General features: G+C 35.7%; 1 protein-coding gene across 1 annotated transcript in view; it reads right to left on the reverse strand.

The window, feature by feature from the left end:
* Window positions 1-10,060: 10,060 nt before the first annotated feature.
* LOC134842782 (uncharacterized) overlaps window positions 10,061-26,727 on the reverse strand; it is a 40,460-nt gene continuing 23,793 nt past the window's right edge. Inside the window, exons 9-11 of the mRNA XM_063859268.1 lie at window positions 22,355-22,585; window positions 18,069-18,158; window positions 10,061-10,713 (exon numbers count right to left, since the gene is read on the reverse strand). Of these exons, the coding sequence (XP_063715338.1) occupies window positions 10,325-10,713; window positions 18,069-18,158; window positions 22,355-22,585 (710 nt within the window). The 3' untranslated portion in view covers window positions 10,061-10,324. The remainder of the gene's footprint in view (window positions 10,714-18,068; window positions 18,159-22,354; window positions 22,586-26,727) is intronic.

Here is a 26,727-nt window from a genome sequence, read left to right on the forward strand (position 1 = left end):
TATTCATTTAATCCAATTCTGAAATGTTTCATTTTGCTTCAGGAAGGCAATGCGATAACGATATTTATAAAGTTTGAAGCCATTCAATCAATGAAATTTGTAAATTTCAAAATGGTTCATGGACCGAATCGGTTTGCGAAAAGTTTCTTGCCAACAATTTCGTTCCATAGAAAAATTGAAATCGACAAATCGGTTTGCAAAAAGTTTTTGTCATCATTTTCGTTTCAAAAAAATGAAGTATCATAGCTTGAACAGCCTGCCTAAAATTTTTTTTTTCAAAGTTTCAGTGTTTATTTCTCTTCAATAGAAATAATTAAATGCATAGTAAAAATTGTTTTTTTCGCAAAACGATCCAAGCTAAGAAAAACCTTGAAGTATTTTATAAGTTCATTGCTTTAATAGCTTGCTTAGAAAAACTTAAATTTGAAATTACTTGATATAATTTGATGCTATCCGATTCCCGTCATGAAAAAACTTACCCAAGTTTTAAAGCATGTTTAGAAAAGCTTAATTTTTTCTTGAACCGATTTGATCTGAGTTACCCAGACTTGTTTCTAAATTTCTTAGCTTGAATAGGTTGCTTAGAAAACTTCAATTTTTGAAAACTACTTCGCTCCACCTAAAAACTTGAAAGATATTAAATTGAATCGCGTGCTAAAAAACGCATTTATTTTTTGCGACCTGATTTGCTCAATAAAAAAAATGTAATGTTTTAAAATTTCCTTTCTTGAAAAGCTTGCATATGAGATTTGTAACTTCATACAAAATGGTTTGGTCTAAGAAACAACTTGAAGCAATTTAAGGTTCCGTAGCTTGAATAAACTTTTTAAATCTGAAACAACTTGAAATGTTTTTTGAAAATTCATCGCTTGAATAGTTTGCTTTTTAGAAAACCTTTTACTTTTGCAAACTCATTCGTTTCACTGCTTGAATAACCTTATTAGAATGGCCTTAATAAAAAGAAACGATTTCACAGAATAGCTTGCATAGAAAAACTTGAAGCTAGGCGAACAAATTCGTTCTACGAGAAAAAATTTGTAATTCAGCCATTCAAATTTTCATCGCTAGAATAGCTTGCTGGGGAATTTTGCGTTTACGATTCACTTCAGTCTTAAGCGAATCAACTAGAAACTGCAACCACCATGCTTAGAAAACAAACTTTTAGCAAAACGATTCGAGATATGACGTAACTTCAAATACTTCGAAGTTTCGTAGCTGGAATAGCTTGCTTATAAAATATTAAACTTCTCGCGAACTGAAACAGTCTATGAAATAAATTAAAATATTTCAAAGTTTCTTAGCCCAAACAGCTTGCTTAGAAAAACTTTAGTTTTCGCGAACCGATTCGTCTATGAGACAACTTGAAAATTTCTTAGTTTCAAGGCTTGAAGAGCTTTCTTATAAACACTTAAGCGTCATAGTTTTCCCAACTTTACAAGCTTGAAAAGTTTGTTTGAGAAAAAGCTTGTTTGAGAAAACATAGTTTCATTCGAACCGATTCACTTCATGAAATAACTATTTTCTATTGGAGCCATTCTAGCAATGAAACTTCTAATTTTTTACGTTGTTTCCTTGACTAAACCGTTTTGCGAAACTTTATACTTATATGAAATCTGTTCAAGCAATGAAAACTCTAGCAACTTTATACTTGAAGCAAGTCTAGCATGAAAACTCTAGCAACTTTATACTGTTCAAGCAACTTTATACTTGAAAAGCTTGCATATGAGATTTGTAACTTCCTACAAAATGGTTTGGTCTAAGAAACAACTTGAAGCAATTTAAGGTTCCATAGCTTGAATAAACTTTTTAACAAATCTGAAACAACTTGAAATGTTTTTTGAAAATTCATCGCTTGAATAGTTTGCTTTTTAGAAAACCTTTTACTTTTGCAAACTCATTCGTTTCACTGCTTGAATAACCTTATTAGAATGGCCTTAATAAAAAGAAACGATTTCACAGAATAGCTTGCATAGAAAAACTTGAAGCTAGGCGAACAAATTCGTTCTACGAGAAAAAACTTGTAATTCAGCCATTCAAATTTTCATCGCTAGAATAGCTTGCAGGGGAATTTTGCGTTTACGATTCACTTCAGTCTTAAGCGAATCAACTAGAAACTGCAACCACCATGCTTAGAAAACAAACTTTTAGCAAAACGATTCGAGATATGACGTAACTTCAAATACTTCGAAGTTTCGTAGCTGGAATAGCTTGCTTATAAAATATTAAACTTCTCGCGAACTGAAACAGTCTATGAAATAAATTAAAATATTTCAAAGTTTCTTAGCCCAAACAGCTTGCTTAGAAAAACTTTAGTTTTCGCGAACCGATTCGTCTATGAGACAACTTGAAAATTTCTTAGTTTCAAGGCTTGAAGAGCTTTCTTATAAACACTTAAGCGTCATAGTTTTCCCAACTTTACAAGCTTGAAAAGTTTGTTTGAGAAAAAGCTTGTTTGAGAAAACATAGTTTCATTCGAACCGATTCACTTCATGAAATAACTTTAAGTTAAAAAATCCAACTGGAATTGCTTGATCAGATAAACTTAACTTTTCCATCATCCGATTCGTTTAATGAAATAATTTGAAATTTTCAGAGGTTCACAGATTAGATAACTTACCTCCGCGAGGTCCGCGACTCATGTTGCGACCGTATTGAGTCAACGAAATGGACTTTTTGCTACCGAAATAAGCCTACCATCAAGATGCTGGAGTTGCGAAAAGTTGCAACATGGGGCTTGCAAAGTCGCAACATAGTTATAAATGGGTCGCACAGGGTCGCAACGTAGCTGAAAATGGGTCGCTACATGGTTAGTACAAAGCCGCATTATGGTTCGCGCAAAGTTGCAACATGAGTCGCGCAAAGTCGCAGCATTGGTCGCGCGAAGTCGCAACATGGATCGCGCAAAAACGCAACATGGGTCGCAACATGAGTCGTGCGAAACATTAGTCGCATCATGGGTCGAGCAAAGTTGCAACATGCGTCGCGCATTATAAAAAACTTCGATCAGTTTAAGTAATGGACATTTTATCGATCTTTTTTCTTGGCAAAAGAGCTAAAAAAAAACATTTATACTGGACGTGTTTTGCAATCTACATCTGTATTACTCTTTTGCAAAGAAAAAAGATCGACAAAATTCCATTACTTAAACTGCTTGGATGGAAAAGGTTGAAAGGGTCTTTAGGGGGCTGGTCGTTTGGCTGGATGGGCTAGGGTTAGGTGCCTCTTGAATGCTTGAAAAACGACTACTAACTGGACGACGCGACCCAGCTCCTGTTTTTCGAAATAGCATACAACAGCTCAATAACGCACTCTCGATGACTTGACAAAACGAGAAATGTATCGTCAAAAACGAAACTTTCAAAAAAATTATTATTTTTTACTTATTGGAACGACCTGGAATATGATGTTCTATTTTAAGTGAGTTTGGGGGATATACATTTTTCGGCTCGTTAGAACTCCGAAGTTTCTGCAAATTTACATTCATGATCTTCGATCAAAAATGGATCTTGTTGTTTGCGCTTGGAGTTCAGGGAATTGCCAGCGAATAACTCGGCTGTTGTGTTACACGCTCTTCAAACGAATTTTAAGCAGCGGAGGTAATATCTCGAAACATCTTTTGAATCACTTGATACGGGTTCCGATATTTTATAAGGGCATGCTGTATCCTTATTTGATAGATTTCCCTCGTTTAGTTGATAATGAAATATGACAAGAATCTTAGTTCGCCATTACCCCTAACACAAGGCCCAGAAGTGAATACACGTCTCTATAATCTGAATCGGTCTGAAGTGGCTGTTCTGACACCTGAATTTCCGTCAAAAACGGATATTGTTGTGAAGAGACGTAATGAAGAGACGTGGTGAAGTAAATATGACATCAGATACACAGATCCTTCAAACGTCTTCATTTCGTGTTGGTTTTCCCTTATGATACAGATAGATGGCATTTAAAAAGACCGCAAAGGTAATAATTTGTTGGCTCGCGCAATGTTTTAGTGTCCAAATTTTGCCATATTAAACAAACCTGCACATTTTTTAGTTTTTACTCTTTGGTTATCTGGAAGAACGGCAACAGAGCACTAAGTTCAAGCTTGCTACTTCAATGAAAGTGAATCTCATATGATTTATCTACGTATGTACGAGCGACATCTTCGAGAGTATGTTCGTTTCTTTTCCTTCCGTTTAAGGCAAGCGATTTCAATTTGAACACTGATTAGCGTGATAAATGTGAGCATTTTTGGTATCAAGATGCGATTGCTGTTTGCAGAAATTATCACAAAACACTTTTTTGTTACTTTCACCCATAATCCGATGTTGAAGGAAAATCAAAGCGCCCTTGTGATGGACAAACGATCGCATCTAGTACTGATGTTTTTTCAGAGTTTATCGACTGAAACTACAATCCCTCGATGACAATGTGCTCTATACTGGTATTTTTTGCTGTTGCCCTCATTCATGAGTAGTTTTTCATTTCAATTTGTCAACTGAATATTTCACTGGTTCTGATCGTTATCCACAGAGCTTTTTTTTTCGTTGTACTTATCTTGTTTATCATATGAAAATTGGTTCCAAAGTAAAGCCCATAAATTTCGACTTGATCAATCAAATTTTTTCATGAAGATGTACTGGGTCGCTCTCTTGCTTTGATCTAAGTTTATGAGTGTCAGTAACAGGGTTTGACACCCGTGCATAACTTATCGCTTGTTCCGAATGAAGACGGAACTCATTCTTCTTTTGATATAGATGCAATCATTTGCACTTCATTGCCCCACCCGATCCATCATCACTCAAAAACTAGAGGACACCGACAGCATGCCGAATGATTGCGTTAAATTGTTCTAAAATGCATGATTCATGGACTGTGTGGCTCTTTGAAAAAAATTCTATATCGAAAAAACTATCCTAGTACATGAAACCACAGTCTCATACCACTTATGACGTTGAACGCTTAAAAACTGACTTTACCTCAGCTTTATCGCAAACACAAAACAATTCAGAATCAAAATCCTACCAGCAGACAAAAACTATACAACATCGATGAACTCATTCGAATATTCAACAATATGACACGGACACATGCTTCCCTTCTTGATTCTCTACCAAAACATCATTAGGCAAGAAGGTAAAACTCAACTGGAATCAACTTTCACATTCAATGGAACAAGCAATCCATGACCTATCCACATTTCTGACCTCATGGCAAGTTATCACAAATAAACACGGAGTTCTCATCTATCACAGCGACAGCTTTCTTGACGCTCAAGTTCCTCGTTTTTTCACAATATTTGACGCTTATTCTCCTCGAAATCACCGAATTCGACGTTCCCCATGCTATGAACTAAATCTTCGTAACAAAAACTCTGAGCGACCAGAACCACATTATGTACCTTTGCAAAGTTGATGATGCTCTTCAACTAACTAACAAAATATTCCAACATGTCGCTATTGGATAAATTATTTTTACCAATGCAAATAATTGCTTATCAACGGCCGTATAGCTGAGCTACAAATAATTGATCGAAAAGTTGAAGATATCAAAATCAAAATCTTGTATAGACACAATTTCAGTACAGCCGTGATTCTGTCCCCAGTTCATCTTTTTTTTGCACATAAACCTTAGCCAGCTTAACATTTCCAGCAAGTTAAGAAGTTTACAGGAAATATCACCCACTGCAGTTTTCATCAGAGGAACTTCTTCCATAAATCTCATTAGCACCAATTACTATCAATGGCTGATCTAAACCCACCTCAAATTTTACTTGAGATTCTCAGGCCACCCTAACGAAAACTGGAACCAAATCGAAGTATTTCTCGGCGCAAGTATCACTGTTGCCCGCATACCAGAAGCACAAAATCAGCAAGTTCATTACTTACATCTCTATTTAGATGAAAAAGCACTCAATTTCTATTAAAAATCTGGTGAAGCTGCAGTAAATGATCTTGAACAAGCTTTGGAGCAATTGCGAAATCGATACGCAGGGCTTGACTTAAAGAATACGACTTTGAATTGCGATATGGAATTTATAAATCCAAAGCTGAAAATGTGCTAGATTTTCTACCTGATTTGAATCGTCTAGGAAGCTTAGCTATTTTAGATGACAACGCAGGGAAAATCCAAGCAGATGAGCTAAATGGGCTTGCTATATGTAGGATTAGATATAACGGACCTTTTATTAGATGCTCCAAATAGTCATAGCTGACACATGACATTATCAATTGAAAATTCACGTCGTTCATTACCACTTAATAATACTACTTTTCAGGGGCGGCTCTAGGATTTTCTCGAGGGGGGGCAGATTTTCAAAAATTTTCGACAATTTTATGGAATTTCGTAAATCACTATAAAGACCCTATTGTTACCAAAATTTCTGCGCAGCAGGCAAAACTTTGAAAAAAAAACAGGCTAAAGAAGGCATTTTATGCTGTTTTTGGAAAATGTTGACCAAAAAATCGCCTTTTTTCGGCGCCCCCTCCCCCCAAAAAAATAGTATATATTAAGGCCGAAGGCGCCTTCAGAAACATTTAGGGTCCGTCACCAAAAACGGATATCTCGAAATAGTACGAAGGGGGGACCTTTTGAGTCGGCAGGGGGTCGAATTCCTGAGGAGCGGATCGTCACCCCCCCCCCCCCCGGCGTAAATCCGCCCCTGCTACTTTTGATTTTCTGATTTTGCTAATTTTAATTTTTTTGAACAAAATTTAAAGTATTTGATTTTTAACAGAAAGATAAAAACTCGTTTCTTGTGCCATTTCTGTGAGCCAAAAATGAGGCTAAAACAAACTGAAAAATACGCAAAGCTCAACTGGTTGAAAAATATTGGAACAAAAGTTAATTGATACACAAACTGCAACGAGGACAAAAATTAGAAGGTAATAGAAGGTAAACTTACCTTCAGCTTCAGCGATAAATAATATTGCATTAAACTTTTAAGAACTTCTCAGATATCCGTATCGTGCAATTTGTTTGTTATGACGATCGTGCATTTTATTCAAGAAATGAGTTCTCATTGTAGTGCATTGCAAACACTTCAAATAATTACGGACAAATAATTTATCGTGGTTGTATTATCGTCCCGTCTTATCAATAAGAGCCATATGAGGCCGTCGGCGCGTATTTTTGGGCGGGTGGTGGCGCAGGGTAATAGGAATGGGTAGCTGGAGGGTGTGCGGGGGGAAAACTTTGATGGGAGGACTGGGGCGGGGGTCCTCCACCGTAGTAGCCTCCAACATTCTGAGGAGCTGGGGGTGGAGGATTGTGGTGGTAGATAGGGGGTTGCGGTCGATGGGAAGGAGGTGGTCCCGGCGGTGGAACGGGTGCCGAGGTTCGGTTTGCTGGTCCCCTGTATCCCCCGTACCCTCCCCCTCCGCCACGCCCTCCTCCCCCTGACGCAGATGAATGGTTAGGGTAGTGGTGTCCATGTGAAGGAGGTGGCCCACTGGGTCTGCTGTGGGAGCTGCTCGAGTGACGGCCTGAACATAATTGGATATAGATTTTAAACTGTAGCTTAGTCGTATGAACACAAGCCAATTTTCATTTCACATTTTGACTTGAAAAGAGTACAGCGTACTTAGAGTAACTTAATTCTTCGGTTAACTTATATTTGACTTACGATTTGACTATTTACCTTATATTCAAAATTTACTAGAAGACAAAAAAAAACAACTAGAACACATAGCTGGAGAGTTGATGAACTCAAGAAGACGGAAAACAAAACGAATAACTTGACCTATAAAAATTAAAAATTCTCGAACCCTATGAAATTTATGAAACCTTTATGCTGCTTTCATTGTATGAATTGGTTCGATAAAATGTTTGTTTTTCAGCCAAACAACTAGAGCGAGGAGTTTTTGAATAAAGAACTTATTTGAATCACTTGATCCTGGGTTAAAGTCCAGCAAGCAACTCAAATGTAATATACACTTCTGAACCTTTAATGTCAAGCGCTAAGCAATTGTTTGACTAAATTCTGAAAAAAAAAATTGATGCCAAGGCTGTATTACGTAGACTCAAAAACATCGTCAACAGACAGTTGGAAAAGAGTCAATGAATGCAATTAAACAGAAAAAACACTCAATTGCTTATCGAGAAAATCTTTCGAATTTCGAAAAAAAATAATTAGATACAATTTAAGATCGACACCTTTTCAAAAAAAAACAATTAGAGAAAACGTCAACTTTCGAATTTCAAAATGAACAAATATATGGCCTGAATACTCTCTAAAAAATTCGAAACGAACTGATTGAGAACACTAACTCAATTTGACAAAAGTCGATCATTAGATAAAGTTTTTATTTCACAGGGAAAACTACGATCAACAACTCTTAAACCTAGTCAACAGACAGTTGGAATAGAGTCAATGAACGCAAGTAAACAAAAAGAAAAACTGATTTAATTTTGAAGGTGAAATTTTGAATTTCAAAGTAAAAAAATATATGGCCTGAATAGTTATCACAAATAAACACGGAGTTCTCATCTATCACAGCGACAGCTTTCTTGACGCTCAAGTTCCTCGTTTTTTTACAATATTTGACGCTTATTCTCCTCGAAATCACCGAATTCGACGTTCCCCATGCTATGAACCAAATCTTCGTAACAAAAACTCTGAGCGACCAGAACCACATTATGTACCTTTGCAAAGTTGATGATGCTCTTCAACTAACTAACAAAATATTCCAACATGTCGCTATTGGATAAATTATTTTTACCAATGCAAATAATTGCTTATCAACGGCCGTATAGCTGAGCTACAAATAATTGATCGAAAAGTTGAAGATAACAAAATCAAAATCTTGTATAGACACAATTTCAGTACAGCCGTGATTCTGTCCCCAGTTCATCTTTTTTTTGCACATAAACCTTAGCCAGCTTAACATTTCCAGCAAGTTAGGAAGTTTACAGGAAATATCACCCACTGCAGTTTTCATCAGAGGAACTTCTTCCATAATCTCATTAGCACCAATTACTATCAATGGCTGATCTAAACCCACCTCAAATTTTACTTGAGATTCTCAGGCCACCCTAACGAAAACTGGAACCAAATCGAAGTATTTCTCGGCGCAAGTATCACTGTTGCCCGCATACCAGAAGCACAAAATCAGCAAGTTCATTACTTACATCTCTATTTAGATGAAAAAGCACTCAATTTCTATTAAAAATCTGGTGAAGCTGCAGGAAATGATCTTGAACAAGCTTTGGAGCAATTGCGAAATCGATACGCAGGGCTTGACTTAAAGAATACGACTTTGAATTGCGATATGGAATTTATAAATCCAAAACTGAAAATGTGCTAGATTTTCTACCTGATTTGAATCGTCTAGGAAGCTTAGCTATTTTAGATGACAACGCAGGGAAAATCCAAGCAGATGAGCTAAATGGGCTTGCTATATGTAGGATTAGATATAACGGACCTTTTATTAGATGCTCCAAATAGTCATAGCTGACACATGACATTATCAATTGAAAATTCACGTCGTTCATTACCACTTAATAATACTACTTTTCAGGGGCGGCTCTAGGATTTTCTCGAGAGGGGGGGGCAGATTTTCAAAAATTTTCGACAATTTTATGGACTTTCGTAAATCACTATAAAGACCCTATTGTTACCAAAATTTCTGCGCAGCAGGCAAAACTTTGAAAAAAAAACAGGCTAAAGAAGGCATTTTATGCTGTTTTTGGAAAATGTTGACCAAAAAATCGCCTTTTTTCGGCGCCCCCTCCCCCCAAAAAAATAGTATATATTAAGGCCGAAGGCGCCTTCAGAAACATTTAGGGTCCGTCACCAAAAACGGATATCTCGAAATAGTACGAAGGGGGGACCTCTTGAGTCGGCAGGGGTCGAATTCCTGAGGAGCGGATCGTCACCCCCCCCCCCCCCCGGCGTAAATCCGCCCCTGCTACTTTTGATTTTCTGATTTTGCTAATTTTAATTTTTTTGAACAAAATTTAAAGTATTTGATTTTTAACAGAAAGATAAAAACTCGTTTCTTGTGCCATTTCTGTGAGCCAAAAATGAGGCTAAAACAAACTGAAAAATACGCAAAGCTCAACTGGTTGAAAAATATTGGAACAAAAGTTAATTGATACACAAACTGCAACGAGGACAAAAATTAGAAGGTAATAGAAGGTAAACTTACCTTCAGCTTCAGCGATAAATAATATTGCATTAAACTTTTAAGAACTTCTCAGATATCCGTATCGTGCAATTTGTTTGTTTTGACGATCGTGCATTTTATTCAAGAAATGAGTTCTCATTGTAGTGCATTGCAAACACTTCAAATAATTACGGACAAATAATTTATCGTGGTTGTATTATCGTCCCGTCTTATCAATAAGAGCCATATGAGGCCGTCGGCGCGTATTTTTGGGCGGGTGGTGGCGCAGGGTAATAGGAATGGGTAGCTGGAGGGTGTGCGGGGGGAAAACTTTGATGGGAGGACTGGGGCGGGGGTCCTCCACCGTAGTAGCCTCCAACATTCTGAGGAGCTGGGGGTGGAGGATTGTGGTGGTAGATTGGGGGTTGCGGTCGATGGGAAGGAGGTGGTCCCGGCGGTGGAACGGGTGCCGAGGTTCGGTTTGCTGGTCCCCTGTATCCCCCGTACCCTCCCCCTCCGCCACGCCCTCCTCCCCCTGACGCAGATGAATGGTTAGGGTAGTGGTGTCCATGTGAAGGAGGTGGCCCACTGGGTCTGCTGTGGGAGCTGCTCGAGTGACGGCCTGAACATAAATGGATATAGATTTTAAACTTTAGCTTAGTTGTATGAACACAAGCCAATTTTCATTTCACATTTTGACTTGAAAAGAGTACAGCGTACTTAGAGTAACTTAATTCTTCGGTTAACTTATATTTGACTTACGATTTGACTATTTACCTTATATTCAAAAGTTACTAGAAGACAAAAAAAAACAACTAGAACACATAGCTGGAGAGTTGATGAGCTCAAGAAGACGGAAAACAAAACGAATAACTTGACCTATAAAAATTAAAAATTCTCGAACCCTATGAAATTTATGAAACCTTTATGCTGCTTTCATTGTATGAATTGGTTCGATAAAATGTTTGTTTTTCAGCCAAAAAACTAGAGCGAGGAATTTTTGAATAAAGAACTTATTTGGATCGCTTGATCCCGGGTTAAAGTCCAGCAAGCAACTCAAATGTAATATACACTTCTGAACCTTTAATGTCAAGCGCTAAGCAATTGTTTGACTAAATTCTGAAAAAAAAAATTGATGCCAAGGCTGTATTACGTACACTCAAAAAACATCGTCAACAGACAGTTGGAAAAGAGTCAATGAATGCAATTAAACAGAAAAAACACTGAATTGCTTATCGAGAAAATCTTTCGAATTTCGAAAAAAAAAAATTAGATACAATTTAAGATCGACACCTTTTCAAAAAAAAAACAATTAGAGAAAACGTCAACTTTCGAATTTCAAAATGAACAAATATATGGCCTGAATACTCTCTAAAAAATTCGAAACGAACTGATTGAGAACACTAACTCAATTTGACAAAAGTCGATCATTAGATAAAGTTTTTATTTCACAGGGAAAACTTCGATCAACAACTCTTAAACCTAGTCAACAGACAGTTGGAATAGAGTCAATGAACGCAAGTAAACAAAAAGAAAAACTGATTTAATTTTGAAGGTGAAATTTCGAATTTCAAAGTAAACAAATATATGGCCTGAATATTCTTTAAATTTCAATACGAACTGATTCAGAATATTAACTCAATTTGACAAAACTGGATCATAAGGTAACATTTTGATTGCGCTGGGAAATCTGAAAACGGAAACCCACTTTCGAAACTAAGTCAAGTCGTTGATGTTTTTTGCGTTATTTCCACCTTGGTATTTGGAGAGCGCAATTTACCTGACTTTCAGCAGATGAATTTCAACTAAATTCAAAGTTCTTAAATATCTAAAGGCTTCACTTCACTACTTTGTGTCTCTTAATTATTCAAGATATCTGGATTGCTCTAAATGTTTTTCAAAAAGTCTAGTTTTTCAAGTCAGAAATTCAACGTGAAATTTATATTTCTAACACTTAAAATAGTCTTGAAAGTTTTAATCGAATTGCAAGAATAAATTAGCTTTCAAACGAGCTAGTGATTTTTCAATCATATTTATTCATGACATGATTTGTCAATCATGCGATTTAAACAAAAGAGCGATAAAATCTTATGAAAATTAATTAGACTCCGGCGCTTCAAACAGATTTCATTCATGGGCATTTTTAAAATTTATTTAAAACCAACGGATGAAATACAACAACAAAAGACGGGGGGGATCGAACAACGCTTTTTACTTCAAACATTGAACAAAAAAACTTGAAGTTTTTTTAAAACTAAAATGGTCCAACCTCGAAAAGTACAGGGTTTCAGATCTTCTTATTTTTAACTCAAAAAATATATATGGCCGACAGCCTACAACTCCACATTCCATATTCAAAAAAACGCGTGTAACGCTTTCATTCGCAAGCTCACTAAACTCATTAATGCTATCAAGAACCTAGGGTTCCATTTGTTAAAATCCCCTTTAAAAAAACTTTTATAAACAAAAGCCCCTTCACATTCAACGGAACAAGCCTATCCATGACCTATCCACATTTCTGACCTTAGCACAAGTTATCACAAATGAACCCGGAAGTCTCCTGTATCACGGCGATAGCTTCCTTAACGCGTAAGTTCCTCGTTTTTTCACAATACCTGACGCAAATTCTCCTCGAAATCACCGAATTCGACGTTCTCCAAGCAATGAACCAAATCTTCCTGGCAAAAACTCTGAGCAACCAGAACATTATAAACCTTTTCAAAGCTGATGATGCTCTTCAACTAACTAACCAAATGTTCCAATAAGTTGTTATAAGACAAACCATTCTACCAATGCAACTGCTTGCTTTTCAACGACCGTATATCAGAGCTAAAAGTGATTCATCGAAAAATTGAAGATATCAAAATCAAAAACCTATAGACACAATTTTACAGGAAATATCACCAACTGCAGTTTTAATCAGAAGATATTTTTCACTTACATCTTATTAGCACCAATTACTATCAATGGCTGATCCAAACCCACCTCAAACTTTACTTAAGAGGTTCTCATAACACCCTAACGAAAACTGGAATGAAACCGATGTATTTCTCGGCGCAAGTATCATTGTTGCCCGCATACCGGAAGCACAAAATGCACAAGCTCATTATTCACATCTCCATCTAGATGAAAAACCAGTCAACTTCTGTTAACATTCTGATGAAGCTGCAGGAAGTAATCTTCAACCAGCTTTGGAGCAATTGCGAAACTGATACGCAGGGCCTGACTGAAAGAGTATGACGTTGAATTGCGAAAAAGAACATATAAAACCGAAACTGAAAATACAGTAGATTTTCTAAATGGTTTGAATCGTCTAGCAATCTTGGCTATTTTAGATGACAACAACGCAGGAATACTCCGAGCTGATGAGCGAAAGAGGGGAGTAAGAGAGCAAATCCTTGGCGGAATGTCCTACAAGAAAAATCGTGTTCCACTCCGAGAACCCGAAAATGTCACTGAAGAAGACCTCTGCTCTATCCTTCGCAGAAGAATTGAAATTGAAAGAACCCAAAATGACGAGAAGGTAAAATGTGTAACCTCAGCCATTTAAACTAATGCAAGCAATTAAAATGAGGACACCGGAATTTGACATATCACTGCAAATTGATCAGATACTAGCAACGCAGAGAGCAGCCAAAACTTAGCAGCCGACCCCTACTTAAACGATAGATATATTCTTAATCCCGCCATCAGAAAAAAAAAGGAAAAATATTACACTAATAACGAAAACAAACACGAAACATCGAGTTTCGCTGACCAGGCGGATTGTTATTATAGTGACTACATTCAAGATAGTCAGAAAGGCATTTCCGGATCTGAAGACCAAGAACCAAATAAAATCTCTGACAAGGAACGACCTGAAACTGTAAATAAATGCCCATGTTGGACATACATATACAAGCCCGTTGTTTTGCAAATTGTGCAGCATCGAAACTCATCGCACAAAATATTGCACAAGATATCTCCTACCTCGACTGAGAATATCACAAACCATGATTCCCCTTTTCTACCTTATCTACAAACGCTAATCTTCTCTTCATTTCATTACTATGAATGCCTTTGAAATTATCATCCGACAATAGTATCGAGAAACAGCAATGTTCTTCAAATTCTTCTCTTTTTGGATTCTCCAATTCATAAATCACCTCATCACTCTTCAAACAAAACGCAAAACGCATTGTCACAATTTAAGACTCCACAAAGAAAACTGGAAAGCAATGACTATCATTCCGATCCTACTAACGGCTTTGGATACGGGTTTAACTTCGGTCACTGGTATTTCAAACTTCATTATTAATAATCAAGCTGTTAAATTAAAAATGATTATCTGATGATATCAAAAAACGCATGCAAAATCAAGAGGGTCCCACAAAAATTGATGCGCTATTGTCAATTTCACGGGACTGTCTCCAGTGCGACAAACTAACAGAAAAAGCGAATTGTGTTGTTGCGGTTTCATTTGATCACTATTTAGCTTTCAATAGAATGCCCACTATCTCAACCTCTTTCACTAATCTATATTTCCATACAAGGTACATGTGTGGCTGCGGTTTCAACTGGGCATTCAGTTACCCTCGAAATGAATGCTCACAACTACGCTAAACAATGTTACGGACATTAAGTAACCTTTATCGTCATTAATGATAGCATCTCCTTATCTTCTAATAATGCTAATATTTTCAATTCATTACTATGAATTCCTTTGTACTGATCATCCGACAATAGTATCGAGACACAGCAATGTTCTTCAAATTCTTCTCTTTTTGGACTCTCCAGTTCATAAATCTAGCTTTCAATAGAATGACTGCATACCGGAGCTATAATTTCTCTTGAGAATTTAGCAATTGGTGTCATCCAGAGGAAAGCGTAAAAATTAAGTTTCACGAGAAACGAAACAACATAATGTCACTAAGCCGAACAAATACCAGCCGAAATCAATTGGGCAGACAAGTAACGAAATTACCAACAGACGAAGTAAATCAAAACACTAAGAGCAACTACAATAATTGCGTATCGAAAAAAAAACTTTATAATGTGGCAACTAAGGCAGTCTGAAGGAGACGCACAGAAAATTGAATTTAATATGTACTGAATCTAAAATTTACATTTCTAATTTTGATCATTCCATGAAGTAAGTTATTTACGGGAAAAAAAACTACCCGATTGCAATACCCTTGCTTATCGCAAGCGTAACAAAAAAATCGAAATTAAGTGAGAGCGCAAAAAAGGTAAGAAATGTGGAAACTACGGCGACAAAACACTAACTTACGGCAGACAACTGGTAGCACGAAGTTTTTCTTATTCTAAATATCAAAAATTTAAAAAAAAAAACAGGTGCTGACCGGATTCCAGCCTCAGCCCTTAGCCTTCAAGTAGTTTTCGTAACCAGTAGTTAACTTTGAACTTTCAAAAAAATGAACGTGTGTGCTGCTCAATTGAAGGCTGCACAAATGATTCAGTGATTTTGGTGAGCCATTTAACCCAAAAAAGTCAATATTTCCGATTTGATAGCGCTTGCTAATCGCAGGTGTCATTATGGCAAATTGCTCACAATTCTGATGATTTAATAAAAAATGACTTCTGGCCGCAAAAAAAGAATAATTTAAGACTTAAAGACAAATATTCATAATATTGATCAACAAGCGAGCAAACTGTAATAAACATAGCCAACTGACAGTTGGAAAAGAGTAATGAATGCAATGAAACTGAAACTGGCTTTTTTCGAAAATCTTTAAATTATATAAAAAATGTAAAACAAATTATGATAGAAACTTGACTGTTAAAATCAACTCAATTTGAGAAAACTGGATCAATAGGCAAAACTTTTATTTCACTGGGATATCTGATTAATTTCCATTTTTGAAAAAAGAAGTCTATCACACTTTTGCTGTTCGATAGTGGAGTTAGCCTTCCTTTTAATAAGAGAGATGCATTTAAAAAGAAATCACAAGTCAAACCGCGAAAAAATCAAAACTGAACGCGAACAATTTTTATTTTAAGACTTTTTCCTGAAAAAAAAACAAAAAAATCAGGAAGACCTATATAAAAGTCCTCACTACGTTCATTAAACTTGAAACTAGCTCTAGAAGGGTCAAAATGTGAAATAGGCGAAACACGGTAACACTAATAAATATGCTATGTACAGGAAAATTATATGAGCCGGGTTCGGAAAAAAAGAAGGGTTCGTAATATGACACTATGCTTAGCTTGTGTAAACAAAAACCTTGACCGCAAACATCATCTCAGAAGATCCCAGAAATAAAAACTTAGTTAACAAGTTTATCCATTAACCAACAGGCCATATTGAAAAACTAGCTTAATGTTAAAATCAACATTGGATAATCGCGCAGTCAAAATCTCCCCTTCATCCACCTTTCACTAAAATTTTTTATTGAACTTAATATGAACTGAATCTAAATTTACATTTCTAATTTTGAGCATTCCATGAACCAAGTTATTTACGGGGAAAAATAACTACCCGATTGCAATACCCTTGCTTATCGCAAGCGTAACAAAAAAATCAAAAACACTTTCATTTGCAATTAAATTAAGCGCAAAGGGGGTAAGAAATGTTGAAACTACAGCGCCAAAACATAAGCAGACAATTGATAGCACGAAGTTTTTTTATTCTAAATATTCAATTTAAAAAAAAAACAGGTGCCTCAGCCCTTAGCCTTCAAGAAGTTTTCGTAAATAGTAGATAACTTTGAACTTTCATAAAAAAATTAACATGTGTGCTGCAGATCTGAAGGCTGCACAAATGATTCAGTGATTTTGGTGAACCTGTTAACCCAAAAAAGTCAATATTCCGATTTGATAGCGCTTGCGAATCGCAAACGTTATTATGATAAATTGCTCACAATTCTGATGATGTAATAACAAATGATTTCTGGCCGCTAAAAACGAATAATTTAAGACTTAAAGACAAATAGTCATAATATTGGTCAACAAGCGAGCAAAAGGTTATAAACATAGTCAACTGACAGTTGGAAAAGAGTAATGAATGTAATGAAACTGAAACTAAAACAGACTTTTATTTTTCAAAAAGCTTATAATTATAAAAAAAAAATGTGAAAACAATTTATGATGGAAACTTGTTTGTTAAAATTAACTCAATTTGAGAAAACTGGATCAAAAGGCAAAACTTTCATTTCACTCGGATATCTGATTAATTTCCATTTTTGAAATTAGAAGTCTATCACATTTTTGCTGTTCGATAGTGGAGTTAGCCTTCCTTTTAAGAATGGAGATGCATTCAAAAAGAAATCACAAGTCAAACCGCGAAAAATCAAAATTGAGTGTGAACAAATTTTATTTTAAGACTTTTTTTTCGAAAAAAAACAAACAAAAAAATCTGCAAAACCTATTTAAGAGTCCTCACTACGTTCATTACACTTGAAACTAGCTAGCTCTAGAAGGGTCAAAAAGTTAAATAGGCGAAACAAAGTAACACTATTAAATATGCTATGTACAGGAAAATTATATGAGCCGGGTTCGTAATATGACACTATGCTAAGCTTGTGTAAACAAAAACCTTGACCGCAAACATCATCTTAGAAAATCCCAGAAATAAAAATTTGGTTAACAAGTTTATCCATCAACCAGCAGGCCATATTGGAAACTAGCTTAATGTTAGAATCAACATTGGATAATCGCGCAGTCAAAACTCCCCTTTATACACCACTGACTTAAATTATTTATCATTTCTCCTCTGGGAACATGCCTCATTTTGAAAATCACATGACAATGTCGCCCAGTTTATTTTCATTTTTTCAATGTGATGCGATAACACCAATTTTTTGCAAACATTAAACAAATAGATCAACAATTCGGTTTTGTTCATAGCAACCAGAAGATTCTAAGCATCTGAAAACAATTATGCGAGTCTGCATTCCTGTGGCTCTAGTAACTTTTCTATTCTCATTTTATGCTTTTGAACGATATGGTAGCCAATATGGATACAAAATGTACACTCACTCATAGCAGATGGTCTGTCCCCTCTGCTGTCTCTATCCCTATCTCCTCCTCCCCCTCGACCTCCTCCGTCTCTGCCACCGCTTCTTCGATCTGAAACACGTCAGCAACCTCAGTAGAAAAATTGGCAGCACTGTTCAGTTCCCACCTACTAATCACGGTTTTCATTTTTGACTAGCTATAAGTTGGAACTGAGAAATCGTTGATTCAAAATCTCTTATTCATTTATTGAAAAGATTGAGTAACAAGTTTCCTTGATTGGTTAAAAATGTTGACTAGAAAAAGTCCTAGCCTCTAGGTCATGTTGCGTGTGGGTGCAAGCAATTTGAAAGAAGGCTTTTTTCCTTGTAGGGTCTTATTAAAAGTTGTAGCTACTTAAGAAGAAGAAGAATTGGTGATATATAACAATAGGTGGTAATTTTAAGCTAATAGCTGGATCGTTTTTTGTTATAATTCGCACAGTATTTATAAATTTTTTCAAAAGCCAAATTTGAAGTGTGAAAGAAGTGTAAAATTTGAACTTTTCAATAACATTTTATCTGGCAGCGTAATGTATTTCTTAACAGCATGTAACAGCATAAAAACTATCTTAACAGCATGTACAAATGATTGAAATCGAAATGACTATATTATGCATTATTGTTCTCAAACTTAATACCTGCACTGTACTTAAAATTACCACCTATAGTAACATATCACCGAAGAATTTATTGCTCTGTTAATGGTAGCATATGCATAAATAAAAATACTAAAATGAAGCACCAGAAACAGTGAGGGGACACTTAACGAACCCATTTGGTTACAAAGCACTGCCCGTTTTATAAAATCAAAAAAAAAATTGTGATCTTCAACGAAAGTGTAAAAAAAATCATAATGATAATTGATAACATAAAAGAAAACATTGAAAAAAAAATTGTTAAAATTTGAATAAAACAAAATGCAGCAGATTAATGGCATAGTTTAGACAAGTTTATGACATAAGGTCCCAGCTCTGCATCAATATTAAAAGATTAATCAATCTAAAACCAGTCTAAATAAGATAGAAGTTCAAATTTAATCCCCCGAAATTTCTGAAACTCGCTAGTCGTAGGCACCCATATGTGATTTTAAAAACAAAACTTAAACTTGTTCACTTCATGGTTACTGCTTCTACTAGCCGTTCGCCATCTCTACCTAACATCAGGCCTCCTTAACATCAGTAGAACTGATTCGGGGCTAAACGGTCAGTAGATACGCAACCGATCCCAAGCTGCAGTAACCAGCAAACAAACCCAAGCGTGGTTTTCAAAACGCCGAAGACCCTTTGAAAATCATTTACAATTATTCAAACAATTCAAAACAAGCAGGCACTTCAAATCTGTCATTTGTCCAGTTTTCAAGAATAGTGACAATATTATTAACAAAAAGCGGTAAAAATTTTATAAGGAGTTTTTCCAAAGTCAACATCAGGTTTTCTACAACAAAAAAAACGGTAAAGCAGATTACGCAGGGAGAATCTAAGCACCATGTTAGTTTGAACGAATATTCAACCTCAGAATCAGTTTTGCTTTTGAAAAATAATAAGTTAGCAAAAAACGGGCAAAAGTTCGAAAATTGTACATTTTCTAAGGCCAACCATTTTTTTTTTCTTTCGGTCAAGCCCTCAACCTCCGTCTTGGCCGGGTAGTTTTCGAGAAAAGTCAAAACCTTTTAAAAATTAACCAAAAAGTCAAAGAGGGAGCTTCTTTGAGGCCATGATTTTTTTCTACCGAATTTACGGATAGCCGCTTGAGAAGAGGAGATCGGCATAATTTCTTTTGATTAAAACCTTCATCTCAGATTTGTGCATTTAAAAATTGAAAAAGTTTTTTAGAAATTTTTTAAAAAAATTGGCCAAAAATCCTTCTACTGAAACTTTCGAAGTTCGTAGAATGTGAAATAAAAAGAGGAGAGATGAGCGGAAGATGTGGGTACATAGAAAAACAGTCGGTTTTTCCATAGGTACCATTTTTTTGCAAATCGCTAGTAAATTCTGCAAAAGTGCAAGTTTTCAAAAATTCACAAAGAACGGAAGACAACAAATCACATTCACTTTCATAATACTGGCTAGCGTTAGGTTTTCTCAAACTGGACCAAACACTAGCCAAAAATAAAGCATCAACATTTGCTATTAAATTTTTTTTATGGTTAAATAAGCTTAAATATGGAACAGAGGCGAAGATGCGCTTTGCAAACTCTAGCGAGAACACGACAAATCAGCTTTATGATTAAAAAAAAAGAAAACAGTACAACTAAGCCTCGAATTAGTAACCTTTTGTTACGTATTAGCTTTGAACATAAGACCTCGAGAATAGGAGTCTCACGCCTTGTGATCTCGGCCACGAATGCTAAACAATCGGCTATCACAAGTCACAAATAAAGCAGATACACATGCCAACAAAAACTTGCACCAAATACAAATAGACAGAATTTTGCAAATAGTAGTTTGGAGTATAAAAGGCATCACACTGAAGGCATCCACACTATTTTTGCATGTAATAAATTGGAAAACAAAACCACATTATATAGAAATTATACATTTTAAAAATAGCGAGATATATTGAGTTATAAATTTTTTGAAATCGATTTTTATGATTGCTGTGATGCTTGGAACCAGTAGCTTTTTTCGGTTCATTTAATGAATTAAAAATGCATCAACTGTCTGAACTCATCACTATTCGAATGTCAAACCCAATGCCAACAAAAAGCCACCAAAAGTGGTAACAATATTTGCGGCTTAGGTTAGAAAAAAAAGAATAGCCGTACTATACCACTAACGCTCTCTAAGGTTCGCTAGTATAATCAAATTGAAATATACCAATAGAGCCACTAATGAGAACTTTTATTTGTGACTTATGTTGAAAAACAATTCTTGGTAATAATACTACACATCGCATTAGTAATAACAGATATAGGAAAATTGACATATGCTTCTTTAGTCAACCAGTCCCACCCGGAGTTTAATAAATTATGTTCACAAAAGCGAATATACCCAGCTCTCATTAAGCTCAGACTAACTTGCTAGAACTCGCCTTGTAAATTACTGCGCACATAAAACTATATTTAGTTTTATTTCATTATTGCTACAAACGTACAGTGCTGATTTAAATTAACCGGACAAAACGCGTTAAACTTAAAATTTAAAACGCGTTTTTCTCAAATTGGGTTAAGTTTAGGTGAAAGCTTATGAAGACAAAACTTGCTTAAAATTTTAGCAGAATTAATAGGGTGTAATTTATTTTGCGAAACTCGGGCCCAAAATTTTACCACAAAAATGGGTCATTTTGGATTTCTTAGTTAATCAAAAATTACGCCAAAAATACCCACTAGATCACAGACATACTTAGATCAAAGTGTGCCCCTTACGTAGCCCAACAAAGTGTAAGAAGGGTATATTCTCCAAAAAAAATTGCAAACCGTTTAAAAATTGTTTTTAAATAAAAAGTTGTTTTTATTTAGTAAAAACGACCTTTTTTGTCTATTTAAGCAAAAATAAATTAATTTATACAATGTTTTGGAGAATATACCCTTCTCAAAGTTTGTTGGGCTACGTAAGGGGCTCACTTTGATATAATTATGTCAGTGATCGAGTGGGTATTTTTGGCGTAATTTTTGATTAACTAAGAAAAACCAAAATGACCCATTTTTGGGGTAAAAATTTGGGCCCGAATTTCGCAAAACAAATTACACCATATTAATTTTGCTAAAATTTTAAGCAAGTTTTGTCTTCATAAGCTTTCACCTTAACTTAACCCAATTTGAAAAAAAACGCGTTTTAAATTTCAAGCTTAGCTCGTTTTGTCCGGTTAATTTAAATCAGCACTGTATTAGAACCAGCAATAATATGATTACTGGGCATCGTATCAAAAGCGGAGCCACAAAGTGAACCTTTCAAAATCCATACACAATTGTTTCGGCTCTTTTACTCTTCACTCACCCTCAAAAAATTGCATGAGCGCTTCGCTAAGTACGTATCGCATGTGCAAGCAAAACGAAGTACGGTAGAAATAAAGGTGGTTGGCTGGTCATCTTATAAAATTATCCAAATTTAGTTCTAAGTCGATTCTAATTTACAAGAATTAAGAAATTTATAACTTTTATAGTTTGAATGCCAATCACTCCATCTTCTTCCTAATTATTCAGATGAAGCTGTCTATTTTTCTATTTATTCATGCATACATTAGTATTATTGCCTGTGGGTGAGGTGGGATTTTGGTATTTGAAGGAATTTTTCGGAGTAATGTTGGGGGGGGGGGGCTGATTGATGTTACCTCTGCCTGGCTTGGAGTAATGCTGGACTGCTCTGAGTGGCGGCGGCACAGTCTGGTTCGCCTCCTCCAGTACCTTGATGAGGTCGGCTGCCTTGTGGAAGTTCTTCTGGGTGAAGAATGTGTAGGCTGTACCACTGTTGTCACTCCTCGCCGTCCTCCCTATCCGGTGCACGTAATCCTCACTCGAGCCAGGATAGTCGAAATTGATAACGTACCTCACGTCACTGATGTCTAACACACAACACACCTCAATAGGCAAATAGTTGTACACGAAAAAAAAACAACTCCCATTTAAGAGTAGCCACTTAGTTTTATCTATTTCATTATAACGGCTTTCAAAGAATTGATGTCCTTTTCCAATTTAAGGCCAGGAAGGCGTTGGATTTGAATATATACTATATCAGTTACTAATTTTAACAGAAAAATTATTTCCAAAACTTCATTTCATATGCCTGTTAATGGCAACCTTTGCCCTTTGGACAGATGATTCCCACCTTTTTATCAAGGGAATGTCCCTTTTGTTTTGTCAATTTAGCAGTTGATGCATTCGAACTATCGTTTACATAAACGGTGCTAGAAGCCTGGGCTCTTTTACCAATCCTTCCAGTCCCACCTGTTGTTTTACCAAATGAAACTTAAGCTACTATTTCACAATTGTTTTGGACTTTGGCATGTATTGGATGGTAGCAAGCACCTTGTATTCATTTATTACCTGTTAAAATTGAAAGTTCGCGCAACAAAACATATATTTATCAGTGGTGAAGGAACGGAACGGTAAAAGAGCCGAAGCCTGTTCTGATCTATCTATCCATCCACCGATTCATCCGCTTGGATCACCATTCTGCTGGGTACTATCGTATTCTTGAAGCCAACAGTGTCACATATACCTCATTGCAGGCGCGGATCTAGGAATTTCTCGATGGGGGACGGGCAGATTTTCAGAAGAATTTTGAAAATTTTGTCGATCTTTTTTTTAGGTCGATCAAATTGATTTTCTGAGCTCTCCCAAACCACTATAAACGCAAATTTTTGAAAAAAAGGCCATAAAAAGGCATTTTTAGGCTTTTTTGGAAAATTTCTACCAAAAAGTTTGTGTTTTTTTGGCGCGCGCTCCCCCTCAATATTAATATAGATTGGCGCCAAAGGCGCCTTTAGAAAAATTTTAAGGTCAGTCAGCCAAAAATGCAAATCTCAAAATAGTACAAAGGGGGACCCTTTGGGTCGGCAGGGTGTCGAATCACTGAGGGGGTGGGCGTCCGCCCCCTTAATCCGCTACTGCCTCATTGTATTTAATCTCAACATTCCTGATTGTATATTACAACAACCAACTTAATTTCAACAAAGCTACTTCTTGACTTTTCAATTTCACACTCTGCTTTCAGATCTCTTCAAATGTCTCCCTTTTTGCGCCTATTTGAGTATCCTATGCATTAATTCAATTTTAAACAAGTTTATGTAATAGTTACGCATTTTGGAAGATATATAGATGGTTAGTATACAGGGCTAACAGTTTAGTTCGCCAGTTTTGTAACTACTATTTAAATAAAACGTCTGTGCAGTTGGTAACAGATACATGAAAATTAGGCATTACTAGCGTGTACCGCACCTCCGGTGCTTCAGCTATCAACAACTGAAAAAAACTATTCTTTGAGTGTACTCTGACAGCACCCAATTACAGGGTTCGTAATTAAAAATTTTGCAAAATTTTTCAGTCAAGTTTTTTCTACTAATTTTGAAGAACCATAAAATTTTGTGAAGTTTTATAGAAGTTCTTCGAAAAATTTAAAATGAGCTAAGAAACGTCACATCTGAGAAACTGAAAGCAATTGAGCAGTCACATTTGGACGCAAGATTGGCAACTCCTGAGAGTACTGTTTCAGTACCCAACTACAACGTTGGGAAATTCAAATTTTGAGAAACTTCACATGAAGTTTTGTAAAGAGGATTTTTTTGAAAACCAGAAAAAATTCACATCTCGAAAATTACCAAAGTTTGAGCAATCTTTTTTGATGGTAATAGTCGCAATTTTTGAAAGTACACAACTACAGGGTTGGGAATTTCACTTTATCAAATTATTTTGTAACTTGAGTTTTCTGAAAATTTCCAAAATAAAATCACAAAAATCGTCGTATCTCTTAAACAAAAATAATTTGGGCATTCTTAATTGAAGGCCGATTTTGCTAACACTGAGATTACTCTGACAGCCCCCAAATACAGGTTAGGAACTTCAAACTTTCAAAAAAAAAAAAATTAATTTTCATGAAAATTTTTTTGAAAAATCACAAAAAACGTCGTATCTGGAAAACTGCAAGAATTTGAGCAGTGTTATTTGGAGGCAAAATTCGCAGTCTTATTGGAAGGCAAAATTCGCAACTCCTGAGAGTACCCTCACAGAGCCTCACTACAGAGATGAGAATTTCAAGTTTTGCGAGATTTTTTATACCTAATTAATCTTCCTAAAAAAACGTCAGATCTCGATAACTACAAAAATTGGAGCAGCCACATTCAAAGGTAAGATTTGCAACCCCCTGACATGCGACTACCCTCGCAGGTTCCAATAACAGGGTTGAGATCTTCAAGTTTTGGAATTTTTTAACTGTTTAGTTTTTTTTGGAAAATTTCGGAAAAATCATAAAAAACGTCCTATCTCGAAAACTACGAGGATTTGAGGAGTCATATTTGGCAGCGAAGTTCTTAACTCCTAAGAGCACCTTGACAGAGCCTGACTACAGAGATGAGATTTTCAAGTTTTGCGAAATTTTTTGTACCTAAGTTTTCTGAAAAATTTTGAAAAAATCCTAAGAAAACGTCAGATCTCGAAAACTACAAAAATTAGAGCAGCCACATTCAGATGAAAGATTTGCAACCACCTTAGAAGAGATTACCCTCACAGGTTACCCTCACAGGTTCCAATAACAGGGTTGAGATCTTCAAGGTTTGGAATTTTTAAACTGTTTTAGAAAAAAGTTTTTTTTAGAAAATTTCGGAAAAAATCATAAAAAACGTCCTATCTCGAAAACTACCAGGATTTGAGGAGTCATATTTGGCTGCGAAGTTCTTAACTCCTAAGAGTACCTTGACAGAGCCTGACTACAGAGATGGTAATTTCTCATATCTAGGTTTCTGAAAATTTTTGAGAAAATATAAAAAAAAAACGTCATATCTCGAAAACTAACAAGGATTTGAGCAGCCATAATCAAAGGCAAGATTCGCAAACCCTGAGAAAACCCCCACAATATTCAACAACAGGATTGAGATCAACTTTTTGGAATTTTTTTGAACAAATCATAAAAAACTACAAGGATTTGAAAAGTGAGAATTGGAGGCAAGATTCGCAACCCCTGAGAGTACCCTGACAGCACCCAACTACCGGGTGAGAATTTCTAAAATTGAGAAATCTCGTAATTTAAAAGGATTTGGTTATTCATATATGGAGGGCAGAATCGCAAAACCTGGGAAAACTGACATCCCACTATTGATGAAATAAACATAAAATTAAAACAGGAAAATCCAAAAAAATCTTAACCATAGCAATATACGATATAGCTTAACCGAGAAAAAATTCTTTTGTTAAACATGCAAAAATTATACGTTGAAAAAGCCAAAACATGGCGAGATAGTGATGCCCGCCTTTAATAATATAATAGATTTTTCTAGAAATTTTTGAAAAATCTCGAAAATTGCCTATCTCGTAAACTAAAAGGATTTGGTTATTCATATATGGAGGCCAGAATCGCAAAACCTGGGAAAACTCTGACAATATCCTACTATTGGGTTGCTAATTTCAAACTTGATGAAATAAACACTGAATTTAAACTGGAAAATCGAAAAAAAAACCTTAACTATTGCAATATACGATATAGCTTAACTTAAAAAAATTCTTTTGTTAAACATGCAAAAATAATACGTTGAAAAAGCTTAAACATGGCGAGATAGTAAAGCCTGCATTTATATATATAATAGATAGATAGATAGATAATAGATGAAAGTTAAAAAATAAGGCGACAGGCAGACAGACATAATCAAATTAATTAAAAAAGCAGGTATACAGACAGACAGACAGACAGACTTAATTTGGCCTCGAAAAAAAACACTGAAAAATTATTGACCTTGCGAAAAACTAATTGAAAAATTTTTTAAGCATTGCAAGATATGCTATAGCTTAAATCTGAAAAAAATTCTTCCGTTAAACATGCAAAATTATTATGCTTAAACATGGGAGATAGATGTCACTCGCATTTAAATATATTATACATTATAGATTCTTTCCGAGCCACTCTCATTCCAGAATTTAGAAAGAAAATTAAGTTTTGGCGCAGAGTAACTATGCTGCAAAAAATTGTGTCACAGAGGCGAAGCTGGTCTTCGCGACA

The sequence above is a fragment of the Symsagittifera roscoffensis genome, chromosome 3 (assembly GCF_963678635.1).
Source record: "Symsagittifera roscoffensis chromosome 3, txSymRosc1.1, whole genome shotgun sequence".
Taxonomy (NCBI): Eukaryota; Metazoa; Xenacoelomorpha; order Acoela; family Convolutidae; genus Symsagittifera; species Symsagittifera roscoffensis.